This window comes from Crocuta crocuta, unplaced genomic scaffold (genome assembly GCF_008692635.1).
Source record: "Crocuta crocuta isolate KB4526 unplaced genomic scaffold, BGI_CrCroc_1.0 scaffold162, whole genome shotgun sequence".
Classification (NCBI taxonomy): Eukaryota; Metazoa; Chordata; class Mammalia; order Carnivora; family Hyaenidae; genus Crocuta; species Crocuta crocuta.
This window is the reverse complement of record NW_027529433.1, coordinates 5,933,967-5,952,934: the sequence shown is the minus strand read 5'-3', so window position 1 is coordinate 5,952,934 and position 18,968 is coordinate 5,933,967. Positions and strand designations below refer to the sequence as shown.

The 18,968-nt window shown below is 42.2% G+C and overlaps 1 protein-coding gene across 1 annotated transcript in view; it reads left to right on the top strand.

The window, feature by feature from the left end:
- F2RL1 (F2R like trypsin receptor 1) overlaps positions 1 to 14,836 on the top strand; it is a 20,216-nt gene extending 5,380 nt beyond the window's left edge. The window contains exon 2 of the mRNA XM_077759907.1: positions 7,984 to 14,836. Within this exon, the coding sequence (XP_077616033.1) occupies positions 7,984 to 9,095 (1,112 nt within the window). The 3' untranslated portion in view covers positions 9,096 to 14,836. The remainder of the gene's footprint in view (positions 1 to 7,983) is intronic.
- The last annotated feature ends 4,132 nt before the right edge of the window (positions 14,837 to 18,968 follow it).

The following is an 18,968-nucleotide window of genomic DNA, read 5'->3' as shown; positions in this document are numbered from 1 at the left end:
CCCCCCCCCCCCCAATTCTCTCTGCCTAATGTGGGGCTTGGACTTACTACCTGGAGATCAAGAGTCACATGCTGTATCCACTGAGCAAGCCAGACACCCCAAAATAGTCTCCTTTTTTTTCTTTTTTTAAATGCATTTTTTTTCTTTTTTTTAAAGTTTATTTATTTATTTTGAGAGGGAGAGAGAGCATGAGCAGGAGAGGAGCAGAGAGAGAGGGGGAGAAAGAATCCCAAGCAGGCTGCATACTGTCACCACAAAGCCCAATGCGGGGCTTGAACTCAAGAATTGCGAGATCATGACCTGAGCCGAAATTAAGAGTCAGACACTTAACCGACCGAGCCACCCAGGTGCCTCCTGGTCTCCTTTTTAATAGTTATTGAGACTAACTTTATGATTACTTTTTTTTATTTTTGAGAGCACAAGCAGGGAGGTGCAGAGAGGGAAGGGGTTAGAGGATCCAAAGTGGACTCTGTGCTGACACAGCGCCTGATGTAGGTCTCAGATTTATAAACCTTGAGATCATGGCCTGAGCTGAAGTCAGATGTTTAACTGACTGAGCCATGATACCCAGAGCCAGGTACCCAGAGACTGTTTTTATTTAGCCATGATACACAATATCACAGTAAATATTCTTGTACCTAGTAGTATTTCTGTGAACTTTAGCTAGTATATATGCAGGGCAAATTCCTCTAAGTAAATTGATAGGTCTTAGGACAAGCACACTTTAACTTTTGATGTTTTGCCAAACTGATCTTCAGAAAGATTATCATACTAATTAACACTCCTTTGAAAAAGAAATCCAAACAACATAGAGGCCTGTGAAATAAAAAAAAGACACTTCTCCCCTCTGCACCCATTTTACTCCACAGATAATGGCCATTGTTTATAGTTTGGTTAGTATCCTAGATTTCAGCATTTTGTAAATAAATTATAATTTTGTTATACGCATGGGAGCATACTGCTCTGTCAGGTGTTTTTCTCACTTGATAGTATATTGTAACTATCAATTGCATCTCAGTATTATTGAATAGTAAGTATTGCGTCTACTATTAATGTTAGGAACCATATGGGGATATGGTCAGTTAGGAATAGGGGCTGATGAACATTGCTTATTTCCCTTTTACATTTGGGGTGGTAAGTGCTGCTTTGAGTGTCTATGAGTGTATATTCTTGCATACTTGGGCAAATATTGTTGGTTACAGCCCATAAGTGGGGATGTTTTTATAGCCAGTACTTTATTTATTTATTTATTTATTTATTTTAATTTTTTTGTTAATGTTTTATTTATTTCTAGGAGAGAGAGAGACAGCATGAGCAGGGGAGGGTCAGAGAGAGAGGGAGTCACAGACTCTGAAACAGGCTCCAGGCTCTGAGCTGGCAGTCAGCACAGAGTCCGACGCGGGGCTCGAACCCACGAATCGTGAGATCATGACCTAAGCGAAAGTCGGACGCTTAACCGACTAAGCCACCCAGGCGCCCCTGTTTATTTCTAATTAATATTTTTTTAATGTTTGTTTATTTTTGAGTGAGCACAAGCAGGGAGGGAATGGGTAGAGAGAGAGGGAGACACAGAATCCGAAGCAGGCTCCAGACTCTGAGCTGTCAGCAAAGAGCCTGATGTAGGGCTCGAACCCATGAACTGTGAGATAATGACCTGAGCTGAAGTCAGCTGCTCAACCTACTTAGCCACCCAGGCATCCCATGTATGGTATTTTTGATTGAGACCATTCAAGGTTATTTATATGTTGGAATGTTCTCAGGAAATTTTTCTCAATCTCTCCCTCCCTTTTTATTTTTTAAAATTGTTTCTTACTCTTTTTCCCCTCTTTATTTTAGTGTTCTTATTGAAAACAGATTTTGATTTTGATCTCTGTGAATGAACCTTCCTGACCTTGTATGTGCTTGTTTCTATGGAGAATTTACATATGAAGGTAGAAGATTATAGTGAATCCCACACTCAGCTTCACTGTGCTCTAGCCTCCTTCCTGCCATATTTTTTTTAACAGCTTTGTTAAAGATATAATTTGCATACTATACAATTCACCTACAGTTCTCTAACTTGAAGGATATTCACAGTTGTATATCTGTCACCACAGTCAACTTTAGAATATTTTTATTACCCCAAAAGAATATCTCACCACTCCCCAATTGCCCCATTCCCCAGCTGCTGACACCCATTATTCTACTCTCTGCCCATGGATTTACCGATTCTGGACATTGATGTAGTCGAAATCATACACTACATGTTCTGTTGTGACTGGCTTCTTGTACATAGTCTTTTCAAGTTTCATCCATGTTGTAACATATGTCAGTACTTTTATTGTGAACTAATATTCCATTGTGTGCATAGACAACATTTTGTCCATTCTTCAACTGATGAACTTTTGGGTTGTTCCCACTTTTTGATGCTTATGCCAGTGCTATGAGCATCCATGTACACATTTTTGTGCGGACATGTGTTTTTATTTGTCTTAAGCATATACTTAGGAGTAGGAATTGCTGGCTCATAAGGCAGCTCTACGTTTAGCCGTTTGGAGAACTGCCAGATTATTTTCTACAGTGACTGCACCGTTTTACATTTCCACCAGCGGTATCTGGAGCTTCCAATCCTTGTGTTACTTTGAAATGAGTCCAAATATAATTTCATCTTAAAATATTTCAGTATGTATTCACAAAAGATGAAGATTTCATTTTCACACATAACCACATAGCCACTTAAAATACATCCTTAACATAATCAAATATTCAGTCAGTATTCAAATTATTGTCTCATAAATGTCATAAGTACTTTTTTCTTATTAAAAAAATTTTTTTGGTGGGGGGAACCTGGGTGGTTCAGTCAAGTTAAGCGACTGATTCTTGGTTTCGGCTTAGTTCATGATCTATCGGTTTGTGGGTTTGAGCCCTGCATTGGCTTTGGGCTGACAGTGCACGGCTGACTTGGGATTCTTTCTCCCTCTCTCTCTACTCCTCCCTCTCTCTCTTCCTCTCTCTCCCAAAAAAATAAATAAGTAAACTCAAAAAAAATTTTTGTAAGCTCTCCATCCAACGTGGGACTTGATCTCACAACCCTGAGATCAAGATTCACATGCTCGGGGTGCCTGGGTTGCTCAGTTGGTTAAGCGTCCGACTTCGACTCAGGTCATGATCTCACAGTCCATGGGTTTGAGCCCCACGTCAGGCTCTGTGCTGATAGCTCAGAGCCCGGAGCCTGCTTAGGATTCTGTGTCTCCCTCTCTCTCTGCCCCTTCCCCGCTCACTCTCTGTCTCTCAAAATAAAGACATTAAAAAAAAAATTAAAAAAATAAAAAGATTCACATGCTATACTGACAGAGCCAGCCAGAACCCTACGTAAGTATTATTTCAATAGATTGCATCAGGATCCAAATAAGGCCCACTACACATTACATAGGTTGATAGGTCTTTTAAATTTTTTAATCTCTGAGTCCCTTCTCCATACCTCTTTCTCTCTTATTTTATTTTTGCTTTGCAATTTATATTTTGAGGAGATTAAGTCCTTTATCCTGTAGTAGTTTCCACAGTTTGGATTTTGCTGGCTCCCTACTTGTGGTGTTATTTAATATTTCCTGTTGTCTTCCTTTCCATTAATTTGGTGGTAGATCCAGGTGCTTGATCAGATTCAGGTTTGTTGTGTTTTTGCAAGGTTAGCTTCATGGGTGCTTCTTTTCTTTCTTTTTTAAAAAATGTTTATTTAGTTTTGAGAGGGAGAGATCAAGCAGGGGAGGGGCAGAGAGAGGGGACCAGAGGATCTGAAGTGGGCTGTGTGCTACCAGCAGTGAGCCTCATGTGGGACTCGAACTCAAAGAGCACAAGATCTTGACCTGAGCCACAGCCAGATGCTCAACCCACTGAACTCCATGGGTGCTTCTTTTCTTAGGCACACAATGTCTGGTTATCATTTTTGTGATATTATTAAATATGGAAATCAATGTCAAGATTTTTCTCCCTTTTGTAAAGCAAGCTATATATAATTTTTTGTGATAGTAAAAAAAAAAAAAGTTGAGTTTTCTTTGTGGTAATTCTAAAATCTTGGTGGCTCAGTCCTACAGAAATGCAGGCTAACTCACTGGATTTGTCTCGGTGGGCTGTGTCCAGGGTGGAGGACCTAGGTCTTTGAATGGCAGAGTTCCTCAGGACACAGTCCACCAGTCAGTTACCAGCTCTGACCCACTCTCTCTCTCTGTAGAGTTCGTGAACATTTTACAGACCAACAGAGAATTATACCTCTGGAAGGGCTTTAAGCATGTTGATATTAGTACAAATAAATATATAAATTATTAGAGAAGGAGCTAATTTAAAGAGAGTCATTTTTAAAATGGTAACATTTGGGGCGCCTGGGTGGCTCAGTCGATTGAGCATCTGACTTCTGCTCAGGTCATGATTGCCACAGTTTGTGGGTTCAAGCCCTACATTGGGCTCTGTGCTGTCTGTGATGAGACCATTTCGAATCCTCTGTCTCCCTCTCCCCCTGTGCTCTCTCGCATGCGCTCTTCCTCTCTCAAAAATGGGTAAGCATTCCAAAAAATATTTTAATGGTAAAATTTTACCTTCAAAATTTTCTGTTTGAGAAAACTATGCGGAGTGGGCATAGTTAGTTCAGTCTCCAAGGGTTCCAACATGTGAGCTCAGGTCAGGGCCTCAGGTGCAATGTGGTATAGAGTTCAGAAGCATGGACTCTAGAAATGGACTGCTTGGTGTTGAAACCCAACTCCTACCTAACAACTGTTTAACCTTGGGAAAGTTACCTCATTTCTTTGTGTACCAATTTATACATTTATAAAAGGAGGGTCTTTTATAATAGTACCTCCGTCACAAGGTAGTTGTGAAAGTAAGTTAATCCATGTAAAGTGTTGGACCTATGGCGGACACATGAGAAGAGCCCCCAGTAGGAGCACTTACTGGTACTCAGGTAGTTACTGTATTTTGTAGAGCTGTGCTCCATAGTCCCTGGCCTGTGCCCCTGTCTTTGTGAGGCTTGGCTACTAACAGGATCAGGCCAGGAGAGCCCTTGATTCTCCCTTGTCTCCTTCAGTGGCGTGCCTAGCTGGGCCTCTCTGTCCATCCCAGGTGTATTGAGCACCTGCTCTATGTCCAGGGCTATGCCAGGGGCTGTGGGAACTAGAAAAAAAATTATGACATGGTCCTAGAATTAAAGAAACCTATAATCTCATACAGAGACCCTTGCCCTTGAGAGGGGCAAGGAGCAAGCCAGAGACATCTCATCTGTCTGTTAATAAAAAAAAAAAAACTGGTCTCTTGAGGTGCTTCATACTTGTTTACTTTGCTAATTGGTTTTGAAAAACAAGTAAATGGGTTATGAAGTCATTGTAGAGGGTGGTGACTAGCTCTGTGTAAGGATGAACTAGAATCCAGTAGAAAGTATTAGAGTGTAGCTTGTGTAACGAAAGTAATTGTTTGGTGAAACTTTTTTTTCTATTATAGCTCATACCTACTGGAACTGGGTTACCATTTAGAATGTTTCTTATGTTTTAGTCAAGTATTTGAAGAATAATATTTAGCAATATTCTCTTATTTTCATTTAAAGATAATTCATATTCTTTTTTAAAAAGTGTAAAAGAAATAAGACCAAGAGATCAGTCTATCTTAAGTGTTTAATTTCCTGTGGCTGCTATAACAATCGCCACAAGCTGGTGACCTTGTTTATTAATTTATTTTGAGAAAGACAGAGCATGAGCAGGAGAGGGGCAGAGAGAGGAGAGGGAGAAGCTTCCTTGGCTGGTTCTGGCAGTGCTCCAGCCTCTGCCTCCATTTTCATATTGTTTTCTCTTTTCGGTACTCTCTTCTCTTTCTCTCAAATCTCCCTTTCCCTTTATTTTTATTATATATTTTTTTAATTTATTTTTTTGAGAAAGAGAGCGAGCAGGCAAGGGGCAGAGAGAGGGAGAGATAGAATCCCAAGCAGGCTCCATACTGTCATCATGGAGCCCGATGAGGGAGNCCCCCCCTCCCCTTTGCCTTTATTTTATAAAGACACTTGTCATTGGATTTAGGGCCCACCTGGTTAATCCAGAATGATTCTCTCATCTTGATACTTAATTACATCTACAAAGGTCCTTTTTCTTTTTTTAAGTTTGTTACTTATTTTGACAGAGAGAGATTGAATAAGCTGGGGAGGGGCAGAGAGAGGGAGAATCCCAAGCAAGCTCCCTGTCAGCATAGAGCCCAGTGTAGGGCTCGAACTCACAAACTCTGAGACCTTGATCTGAGCTGAAACCAAGAATCCACTGCTCAACCTGCTGAGCCACCCAGACTCCCCAAGATCCTTTTCCTTTTTTTTTTTTTTAATTTTTAAAAAAAAATTTTATTTTTGAGAGAGAGAGAGAGCGCACGCGCATAAGCAGGAGAGGAGCAGAGAAAGAGGAAGACACAATCCAAAGCAGGTTCCAGGCTCTGAGCCATCAGCACAGAGCCCAACACAGAGCCCAGCCCAGGGCTTGAACACATAAACCATGAGATCATGACCTGAGCTGAAGTCAGACACGTAACCACCCGAGCCACCCAGGCTCCCCAGATCATTTTTCTAAAGAAGATAATGATCACAGATTCTAGGGATTAGGACATGGACACCTCATTTTGGGGGCTACCTTTCAATACACTACACTAAACGAAAAGTGAGGTATTGGTCTCCATACCCCTTTTTCCTCCACCTGAGCTAACTTATCAGACAAACTTCCAGAGAAGTGAACAATCTTGCTGAACATGGTGCAAAGCTAGGGGAGGAAAAGGTAATGACAAAGCATAAAAATTATCAAATAAACTTGTGACTAATGTAACTTCCTCCCTGGCACATTATGATGGAATTTGCTATATTTTCTCTACGCGATGAAGACCTGTTCCTCAGAATTTGTGTCATCCAGTTGTCCCTCGTTTTCTTCTTCAGCTCCATGAGCACTTGGTTAGGCAGGATGTAGACCGGATATGCCATCTGTTTGTGGTTTCTTAAGTTTAATGCCAATATGGGACTGATAGCATAAGTTGTTAAAGCTTGTCATGGTACTTGCTTGAAAGTCAGAGCACAAATTTGTCTGAATACAAATAGTGCACTGACCTGTTCAGTGACCTTGAGGCGAGAAGACTTGCCTGCCAGCTGGCCTCCATTGGAAGGTCTCCAGGAGGCCCACTTAGAAGTGGGGGGAGTCCCTGCCCAAGGCTTGAGCTGTCCTTATGGGTGGAGAGGGAATGTACCTTGTGTTCCTGGGAATCTCCCTATGTTGGACTTTGGCAAGGACCAGGCTGGATTTCATCTCACAGCCAGAGGGAGATGGATGGCCATTATAACAACAGTTAAGGAGTGCCTGGTGGCTCAGTCAGGTAAGCCTCTGACTTTTGATCTCGGCTCAGGTCATGATCTCGTGATTTGTGAGATCAAGCCCCAGGTTGGGTTTGACATCTTGGAACCTGCTTGGGATTCTCTCCCTTTCTCTCTGCCTTCCCCGCCTCATACTCTTTGTCTCTCAAAATAAATAAACACTAAACACACACATTTTAGGGGCTACCTTTCAGTTAGGAGCTAATGACTGTGGGTAGTTTGTAAAAATAAATTACCGTCAATTTTTTTGAGATTCAATAGAAATCAATGTTCTATTTGACATATACCCCACAACCCTCCAAAAAAATACCCATTGTAAAAAACAAAGAAACCAACAAACCCCAATAATTCCACCACCCAAAGCAAGCCCTTGTAAGCATTTTGTATATTCCTTCTGTCCTTATCTAAAGTACTTTTATTTAGGGACACTTGGTTGGCACTGTGGGTAGAACATGCCATTCTTCATCTTGGGGGTGTGAGTTCGAGCCCCACATTTGGTATAGAGCTTACTTAAAAACAAACAAACAAAAAGACAGCTTCAAAGTACTTTTACTTAAATAAACCAGCATTACTGCTGAAAGACTGATCTCTGTAATGACCCTTGTCTTGTCTGCCTTGCCTCTCTTCTGCAGGAGCCAATAGAACCTCTAAAGGAAGAAGTCTTATTGGTAAGATTGATAGCTCATCTCACATCACTGGGAAAGGAGTTACAGTGGAACCAGGCTTTTCTGTGGATGAGTTTTCTACCTCTGTCCTCACTGGAAAGCTGACTACTGTCTTTCTCCCAATTGTCTACACAATTGTATTTGTGATTGGTTTGCCCAGTAATGGCATGGCGCTGTGGGTCTTTCTTTTCCGAACGAAGAAAAAGCACCCTGCTGTGGTTTACATGGCCAGCCTAGCCTTGGCAGACCTCCTGTCTGTGATCTGGTTCCCTTTGAAGATTGCATATCACATACATGGCAACAACTGGATTTATGGGGAAGCTCTCTGCAAGGTACTCATTGGCTTTTTCTATGGCAACATGTACTGCTCCATTCTCTTCATGACCTGCCTCAGTGTGCAGAGGTATTGGGTCATCGTGAACCCCATGGTGCACCCCAGGAAGAAGGCAAGTATTGCCTTTGGGATATCCCTGGGGATATGGCTGCTGATTTTGCTGGTTACCATACCCTTGTATGTCGTGAGGCAGACTGTCTACATTCCAGCCCTTAATATCACAACCTGCCATGATGTTTTGCCTGAGGAGGTGTTGGTAGGGGACATGTTCAATTATTTCCTCTCTCTGGCCATCGGAGTCTTTCTGTTCCCAGCCTTCCTCACCGCCTCTGCCTATGTGCTAATGATCAGAACACTCCGATCTTCTACTATGGATGAAAACTCGGAAAAGAAGAGGAAGAGAGCCATCAGACTCATCATCACTGTCCTGGCCATGTACCTGGTCTGCTTCACTCCTAGTAACCTTTTGCTTGTGGTGCATTATTTCCTGATTAAAACCTGGAGCAAGAGCCACGTCTACGCCCTGTACATTGTAGCCCTCTGCCTCTCCACCCTCAACAGCTGCATTGACCCCTTTGTCTATTACTTTGTTTCACAAGACTTCAGGGATCATGCGAAGAACGCACTCCTTTGTCGAAGTGTTCGTACTGTAAAGCGGATGCAAGTATCCCTCACATCCAAGAAATTCTCCAGGAAATCCACCTCTTACTCTTCAAGTTCAACCAGTGTTAAAGCCTCCTATTGACTTTTGCAGCCTCTCTATTGGTTGTTTTACAGGAGGATTTAGAACCTGCTTGATGTTGTGGGTATGTTTCTGTTGGTTCCTATCTAAGCAGGTCTCACCACATACTACCATGTATATGCAGCACCTCTCGGGATTACTGGGAGCTTCCCTGTTTGCGTGAGGAAAGTCCCTCAAGTTAATGCAGATGTCAGTTTTAGAATTCTTTCTGATGCTCCCGGAAGTGCAACCAACAGAGCAAACTTTTCAGAAGACGGTGAAACAACAGAAACTTGGTAACATGTACAAACTAGCATCCACGTGAAGACACGGTTCTTCACTGAGACTACATTTCTTTTACATCTGGGCTCAGTGACAGCCCTGTTAGGGCTCCAGTGCCCTCAGAGATGATCAGACCAATTGACTAACTTTACAGGCGAGGAAACTAAAATGGTAAAGCTCTCCGAAGTCAAGGGAGCTTCTGTTCCAACCAATGGCAGCCTCTTAGTATTGGACAGTAGAACGAGCATGTTCAGTGGAGTCCAACCGCCCCACCTCATCGTCGATCTGGTTTACAATGCAAGTTTGTCAGACTCAGGAATAAGAGCTCAGGGTCTGGGTCAGGAACCTGCATTTTAACAAGCCTCTGCTGCGTGTGCTCACACACGAGAACCTTTGGTCCAGGTGCTGCTTCTGCTTGACAAGGTGCCAAGGAGAAGCACATAGTGCTTTGAGTGTCTTTTACAAACAGCCTGTAATGAAATCTGTTTGTTGTCTCATTAGAGCTTTCAGCTATTTATCAGTCCTTTGAGGTTTTGTATATATTCTTATCACTACAAGGAAAATGCAGTGGAGGTTTTAAAGGTGGAGATACAAATTGTGTGTAACTTTATACTGATGCAGAATCTTCCGGTAGTCTGAGTTACAGATGGTTTCAAAGTAAGAATGGCATTTGCCACTTAGTATTTTTCATAATTAAAGTTGGACTATTTATTGTCAGTTTTATTTACTTGCTGCCAAATATGACATTGTAATGCCTTCACTGGATTTGAACCACATCTGTTTGGAAAAGAATGCTAAAGAGATGTGATTCACAATATATGTAGGAGGCATTTACCCCAAACTGAATTTATAGCTGTTGTATTTGTGATTTTTTTGGAAATAATTTTATTGTAGTGATTTATAAGTAACACATGACCCTGGTTTTTACAACTTATTTTTGAGTTGTGTGTTTTGTGGGTTAGTTTTGAGGGAGGGCATGGGAGAAGGGAAACCCCAGCGTCGCTCCTATAAAAAGAAATGATGTGATGCTCACACTGTATTTCTTAGATGAACAGGGTCATACTGTATATACTGCTTGGTGACAGTTGTTTTCACAACTGACATTTTAGAATTTTTTTCAGGTCTGTGTCTATGGGCTGACCTCTATTTTTAAAGGATACAGACTTTGGGGTGCCTGGGTGGCCCAGTCAGTTAAGTGTCTGACTTCAGTTCAGGTCATGATCTCGTGGTTCGTGAATTCCAGCCCCATGTTGAGCTCTGTGCTGACAGCTCAGAGCCTGGAGCCTGCTTAGGATTCTGTCTCCCTCTCTTTCTGCCCCTCCCCCACTCATTCCCTCTCTCTCTCTCTCTCTCTCTCTCTCTCTCTCTCTCCCTCCCTCCCTCTCTCTCTCTCTCAAATTAAACATTAGAAAAACTTGTGAAGTATACAGACTTCAGTTTGGAGGTATATTGTGATGTCATTTCCCTACTGATGCCTCCTGAAGGCTTTTCTTTTTTGTTGTTGTTATTAAAACAATGCTGCACTGGACACCAGTGTAGACATCTTTGTGAGTATTTCTGTAGGATACGTGTCTGAGTAGAATGACCAGGTCAGGAGTTAGATGACCATTTTAAGTTTTAGCATCTCTCACCAAATTGCCTTCAGTAATTTGTATTTCTGCCAAAATAGTACCTTTGCGCCTGTTCCCCGAAATGCCCTCCCACACTTAGCTATCGGTGTTTTGGAATTTTGCTAACCTGACTAGAAACAAAATCTTATTGTTGTTTTACTTGGTACTGAAGCAGCACAGCTTAGTGGCTAACAGAGTTAACTCCTGAGCTGACAGGCAGGGCTGAATTCTGACCCCATCATATCTTGCTGGATTTTTTTTTTTACTTTAAAAAATTTTTAAATACACTTTTTAAATCTTTATATGTTTTTGAGAGGGAGAGAGAGAGAGCCTGTGAGTAGGGCAGGGGCAGAGAAAGAAGGAGACAGAGCATCTGAAGCAGGCTGCGTGCTGATTAGCAGTGAGCCCGTATGGGGCTCAAACTCATGAACCCACAAGATCATGATCTGAGCTGAAGTCGGACGCTTAATGGACTGAGCCACCCAAGTGCCCCTGTCATATCTTGTTTTGTGAGCTTAGGGAAGATCATTCTCTGTGCCTTACTTCCCTCATTTTGTAAGGTGAGAATAATGGTATTCCCCTTACAGCGTTGTGGGGGTGAAGTGCTTGGTGCATTCATGCACTCACAAGTAGTATGTAGCATTGTCGCTGTTGTTCTCTGACTGCTAATGAGATTTCATTTCTGATCTGCACCTTTCCACCTCACTGCCTGTTTACACCCCGCCTTCCTGGCTTGCTCCACTCTGAGTCTCCCAGCAGGCTGAGGTTGTTCTCATTTTACAGGTAAGACACCAAAAGATGGTGGCCACTGAGTAAACAAGCAGCAGAAACAGAGGGCCCTCAGGGGCCCTGTGGCCCATAGGCTGATCCCGTGAAAAACTTACTTTGGTATTTGCCATTTCTTTGTTAGTCATTTTTATAATACATGCTGGTGTATCGAACTGAACAAGAACATATAAAATGAAAATTTACTTTCCTACCCATGCCCATTCTCATCTCCCAAAGGAAACACATTTTTGTAATAACTTTCCTACAAAATCTATATGTATATTATACTCTTAAAATAAGAAATATATGTATATGTATACATGTGCATATGTATTAACTAAGAAATCAGTTAATATGGATCTTCCCCATTGTTTTTTTAAAATATTTATTCATTTTCAAGAGTGTGAGAGATTGTGACTGGGGGAGGGGCAGAGAGAAAGAGGGAGACAGAAAATACCAAGCAGGCCCTGCATTGTCAGCACAGAGCCCGATGCTGGGCTTGAACCCACAAATCAGGAGATCATGACCTGAGCTGAAATCAGGGGTTGGATGCCTAACCAACTGAGCCACTCATCTTCCTCATTATTTTTAATGACCAGGTAGCATTCCATGTACGGACAATTGTTAATGTGGTCAGGGCCCTATAGAAGAGGGGTGTTGTTTTTGGTTCATGTTTCATCACATGTTTGTGCCTTAAAAAGTATACAAGGGCACCTGGATGGTTCAGTCGGTTTGTTTTACTCTTGATTCCCGCTCCAGTCACAGTCTCATGGAGATTGAGTTGTGTTGGGCTTGGCACTGACAGGGTGGAACCTGCTTGGGATTCTTTCTTCACTTCTCTCTGCCCATTTACCCTCCCCCTCAAGATAAATAAATAAACTTTTTAAAAAAGCATAAAAGAAATGACTGGAGCACTAGAATCATAAGAATGTGTGTTTGCTGAAGCAAAAGCTTTTCAAATTACTACATTTCTTTTGCCTTTGAGAGGGGCTTCCAAAGCCCCTGGGCCATACTGGACATAAATGAGGAACTCGGGCCCCAGCTGGGAAGCACCCTGGATGTGTTTGTCTCTGCTCCTATGTTTACTCTCTTATTGGGGTCCAAGTTTTTTAAACTATCTGCAAATTTGACTATTTTGCCCTCCACTGGCTCTATTCAAATTAATAGGACCTTCTTACTTTGTAAGCCCGTGTGGATTCGCGTCCCACTGGGCTGGGCACTAACGTGAATGGCTTTGTTGGGAGTTGTTCCGTGGATATTTCCTTGGTGTCCCTGTAGTTCTCAGCAGCAGTTGCAGACCAACTAATTTCCTGCTTATCAAGACTTCCATAAATCCTGGGGCTATAATCTCATCAGTATGCATAGTTTAGTGATTACAACTTTCTTCCTGGAACTTGAACTCATTGGAGGCCCTTGAAAGGATTGGACTGTGTTCCAGAATCAAAGGTTAAGTTTGCAACTGCTGCCCCCAGTCTCGATTAAAATTATGGGTCTGTGCTGCAGAGTTTAGATGTCTTCCTTTAAAAAATTTTTTTATGTTTTATTTTATGTTAGAGAGAGCACAAGCAGGGGAGGGGCCTAGAGATGAGACAGAATTCGAAGCAGGTTCCAGGCTCCGAGATATCAGCACAGAGCATGAAGCAGGGCTCGAACTCACGAGCAGTGAGATCATGACCTGAACTGAAGTCAGTCGCTTAACTGACTGAGCCACCCAGGTGCCCCTGTATGTCTTCTTTTAGAGGGAAGTTTCTGATTTCCACCTAGTCAGAGGCATGTGTCATCCACCCACCCCCAGTTCTTAGAAACTAGACAAAGATCAAGGCCCACATTAAAAAAAAAAAATTATTTATTTTGAGAGAGCGCACACATGCAAGTGGGGTAAGAGCAGAGAGTGGGGGCAAGAGAGAATCCCATGCAGGCTTCACACTGTCCACTGCCAGCTCAGAGCCCCGACGTCGGGCTCAAATCACAAGATTATGACCTGAAACAAAATCAAGAGTCAACGCTCAACCAATAGAGCCACCCATGTGCCCCAAGTCCCACATTTTTTTTTTCAAGCCAGGAAACTTGACTGAGATGGTTCTTATCTAAATGGAAGTAATTGGAGTCACTCAGACCACACCTTTCTTTCCTGAAGGAGAGTTTGAGCTGGTTTGGGTATGAGCTGCCCTTGCCTCTACCAGTTGGTCATGTTGTGGAGTATTTCCCAGGCCCCATCTTTATTGGTGAGAAATTAGGCCCAACTCGAGTTACAGGCCACCTCCTGCAGAAACCACTGCCCCAGCCTACAGGCTCCATGGTGAACTCCAGGCAAGACCTCCACACCCAGCAGCAGTGTGAGTGGTTCATCTGATCACGCCACACTCAGTTATTGCAACATTATTGCTTATTAAATGCAAATAATCAAATCAGGATTCCTACCTTAGCAGTAGTCTTCTCATGTGGTTGGTGTTTCAGTGAAATGCACTCATACTAAAGACAAAACGGGCACCTGGGTAGTTCAGTTGGTTGAGCGTCCAACTCTTGATTTTAGCTTACATCATGATCCCAGGGTCATGGGATTGAGCCTTGTATCGGCCTCCGTGCTTAGTACAGAGCCTGCTAGAGATCCTCCCACCCTCTCCCTCTGCCCTTCCCCCACTCATGTTCATGTGCTCATGCTCTCTCTCTTTCTCAAAATAAAAAAGAACAACAACAAACCTTTAAAAAAGACTAAACAAACCAATCCTTCAGTATTTGGGCCACTGGAAAGCATTTAAAGAATATTAGCCTGTTCCAAAGTTAGATGTTGAGAGCAGAAAAAAGTCAAGGAAAACATGAAGGACGAGTAGGCTTGGAAAGGGCCGCCATTGTGTTTGTCCCTCTTAACAAGTGTATATAAAAGCATACAGTGTAAAGTGAACGTATTCCCTCCCTGCACACTGTGTCAGAACCAAGGTACTCCTTTTGTGTACCCTTTAAGATATTTTCTATGCATGTATGAGCCTGCGTACCAATATGCTTTTTTAAGTAAAAGAGGAATTATCCTGTGTATTATATTTATACATTAATGTACCTGAAAACGTAATGACTTGACACAATAATAAAGATTTACTAACATTCACAGTTTCTGTGTGTCATGAATTCAGGAATAGTTAAGCCAGAAGTTCTGGTTTAAGATCTCATGAGAGTGCAGTCATCTGAAGGCTTGACTGGGGTTAGACCATCCACGTCCAGCGTGGTTCCCTCACAGAGCTTACAAGTTGGTGCTGGCTGTTGTCAGGAAGCCTCTGTTCCTCTTCATGTGCACCTTTCCACAGTTCTGCTCGAGTGACCTCCTAACACAAAGGTGGGCTTCGTGTGCCCCAAGGGACAAGTGGGAAGCTGCAATACCTTTTATTTATTTATTATTTATTTATTAAGTTTATCTATTTTGAGAGAGAGAGAGGGAGAGTGCCAGGGAGGGACAGAGGAGAGAGAATCCCACACAGGCTCTGCAATGTTGGCACAAACCTGACATGGGGATCGAACCCATAAACCGTGAGATCATGACCTGAGCCAAAATCAAAGAGTTAGGCGCTCAACTGACTGAGCCTCTGGACTGTGTTTTAGTTGTTAAGTCAACGTATGTGAGGAAAAGAGGAATTGAGGAATTGAAGATCATGGCTAGAGGTTTTTCTTGATGGATGATGGTGAAATAATTAGGAGTAAGCAAGTTTGAGGCTTGAAAGTCAAGGGTTCTCCTTTGGCCTTGGCATCTTGAGTTCGAGATACCTGTTAGACATCCATTTAGAACTATTGAATAGAAAGGGAAAAAAGAAAGAACTATTGAGTAGGACATTTGGATATCTAAAGCTGGATTTTTTTTTTAACTGATCAGGCATGGAGATAAAGGTCTGAGTCTTCCACATATCGTTAGCAGTTTTATTTTTTATTTATTTTAAGCAAGCTCTATGTCCATTGCCTAAAGCTCATTTTGTTGATTGATTGAATGCACACGTGAGGTGGGGAGGGACAGAGAGAGAGAAGCCCAAGCAGGCTCTCCACTGTCAGGACAGAGCCGAACACTGGGCTGAGACCCACAAGACTTGAGATCCTGACCTGAGCCGAAATCAGAGTCAGACACTTAACCCACTGAGCCACCCAGGCACCCCCTCACTAGCATTTTTATTATTTATTTATTTATTTATTGGGAGAGAGAGGGCACAAGTGAATGAAGGGCAGAGAGGGAGAGAGGGAGAGAGAAGCAGGTGTCAAGCTCACCCACTGGGGGACTCAAAGTCATAAACTGTGAAAACCTGACCTGAGCCTAAGTTAGATGCTTAACCAATTGAGTCACCCAGGTGCCCCTAACAGCATTTTTCAAGTAAAGGACTTGGTGAGATGCCTTAGGGGAGAGAATTAGGTGAAGAGAAGCAGGCCTACGTCAGAGGCCTTTGGCACTTATTTTTTTTTTAAAGATTTTATTTTTAAGTAATCTCTGCATCCAACATGGGGCTCAAACTCACAACCTTGAGATCAAAAGTCACATGCTCTACAGACTGAGCCAGCCAGGCACCCCTAGCATTTGCCTTTTGAAAAAGCAAAAAAAAAAAAAAAAAGAATTAGTTAAAGAGACTGAGAAGGAGGGGCACCTGGATGGCTCAGTTCGTTAAGCATCCTACTCTTGGTGTTGGCTCAGGTCATGATCTCACAGTTCAAGGGATCTAGCCCTGCATCAGATCTAAGCCAAAATCAGATCTAAGCCAAAATCTAGAGTTTGATGCTTAATTGGCTCAGCCACCCAGGTACCCCTCTGTTATCTGTAGAATATGTTGATAAGTGTGATTCAATAGAGAGGGAACTGTTTGGTTTTTGTTTTCTATAAGATTTTATTTTTTAGCAATCTCTATACCCATCGTGGGGCTTGAACTCACAACTCCAAGATCAAGAAATGCATGCTCTACCAACTGACCCAGCCAGTGCCTTGAGAGGGAACTGTTGATGGTAGGAGTGTCTTTGGATATACTGTATTACTAGAAATAGAATTTCTGGGTTTTTTTAATGCTTATTTATTTTTGAGAGCGAGTCAGAGCATGAGTGGGGAAGGGACAGAGAGAGAGGAAGACACAGAATCCAAAGCAGCCTCTGAGCTGTCAGTACAGAGCCTGACTTGGGGCTCGAACTCATGAGCTGTGAGATCATGACCTGAGCCAAAGTCAGACACTTAACCAACTGAGCACCCCTGGTTGTTTGGTTTTTTAATTTCTTGGTCAAAGAGTATGGATAATTTTTTTAAGATTTATTTATTTAGGAGATCTCTGCATCCCAGGCGGGACTCAAAACGACAACCCAAAGATGAAGAGTCTCCTGCTTCTCCAGCTGAGCCAGCCAACTGTCCCAAGAGTATGTATAATTTTGGTCATGATAAATTGTCCTCTTGAGATTTTGCCCCAACTGATATACCTTTCAACAGTGCGTGAGTGTCTGTTTACCCACACTGCTCTAAACACTGGTTCCCAGTCTTAAATATTTGTCAATGTGAACAACTCGGAAGTGATGTCAATGTGCTTCTAAGGATAGGGAAGAACAAGCTCTAACTTGAAGGTGCTTCTGGATCCTTCAGCCTAGACAGGAACAGGAAACTGGAGTTTTAATTTTTTTGTTAATGTTTATTTATTTTTGAGAGAGAGAAAGAGAGAGAGAGAGAGCACGGGTGGGGCAGAAGGAGGGGGGATAGAGAATCTGAGCGGGCTCTGTGCTGAGAGCAGGAACTGTCTTTCCTCCTGTGTTTACTTGGTATTTTTTCTCCACCTCCTCCTCCCCAGCAAGGCAGTGACATTTGAAAGGTTATGGCCTTGGGGCATTTGGTCCCATTTCTCTTTGTATTATCTCTGAGAGGAAATCTAAAGTGTGGGTTGCAGAAAACTTCTGTTGTATTTGGAAAGTTGTTTATTCCAGAACATTCTCATTGTTCTTTTATGGAGAATGTGAGAGCAGGCCTGTGGTCACCACCGCTGGTACCTAGGAGCTTGAAGTCTGAGCCCTGGGTCCTGGCCAGCTCACCTGCCGCTGAGGGATTAATTCTCAAAATTGCTGCGTCTTGGCTGGGCTCCCAGTTCCTCACCCCCGTTTCACCATGTAGCCTGCGGTGAATGACTTAAAGTACACAAAAGGGTTTAATTATAGCTTCTGTGTAGCACTGAGTAGACTTAATTAGTTAATCCAGAGAAAGCAGTTTAAGCCAGGCCTTGTGTTGAGTTCTTTCAGAAGCTACTTGGGCACCTGGAGGGGCTGTGTCTATTTCTTATTGGTGACAGACAGACAGAATTTCACTCCAACCAAAGACTTTTGTAGATGGAGGACTTTGTTAAAATTAAACTGCTTTATCAGAATTTGTTATTTTAAAAAAATTGAAGGAAAAAAATCTTAAAAGTAGAAATAAAAAATTGAAAGGCAAGGAGGGAAATGATGGTATTGATTTCAGTAATAGTTTCTGTTAAAACTAGAATTCCTTCCTTTCTTTTCACTTTTTACAAACTTAATTATGGAGGACTTTGGACCCTCACAGATGGTATATTGTATAAGGAACCTCTATGTATCCATCACTCAGTCCTAATGATCATTAACTATTGTTAAATTCTACTCCATCCACCTCCTTATCTTATTTGTTCTGAAGCAAATCCCAGAAATCATATTATTTCACTTGTAAATGTTTCAGTACTCTAAAATATAGGGAATCCAAACATCATGCCTTACAAAAAGCAATTTCTTAATATCAAGTATCCTATCAGTGTTCAAATTTCTACTTGTGTCAACTGTTCTCAGTGGTTTCTTTTTTGTTGTTGTTGTTTAAAAAATCAGAATCCAAATAAAGCTCACACATTGCAATTGGTTAATGTCTTTTAAGCCTCTCCATTTAACTCCTCCCCCGCCCCCCTTACAATGTACTTGTTGAAGAAAACAGATTGTAATTTTTCCCCCTCTGGACTTTGTTAATTGCACTCTATTGACAATATAACAAGCATACTATAGGATTCAAAGGCTCTGTTGTCTAAGAACAGTGATTATACATCTGTTCATTTTGCACTTAGGGAAGCAGTTAAGAATAGTAAAATTCGTATGGCTTTGTCTTCTCATGGTGATGTCACTATGCTTCTAAGGACAGAGAAGAACAGAGTACAGGACCCCCTTCCCCCCAGGACACCATCTGAATCTATCTGGCTGTGCCTGGGAATTCTGCTCTGCCAGGATTCATCATTAACTGGCAACGTAGACA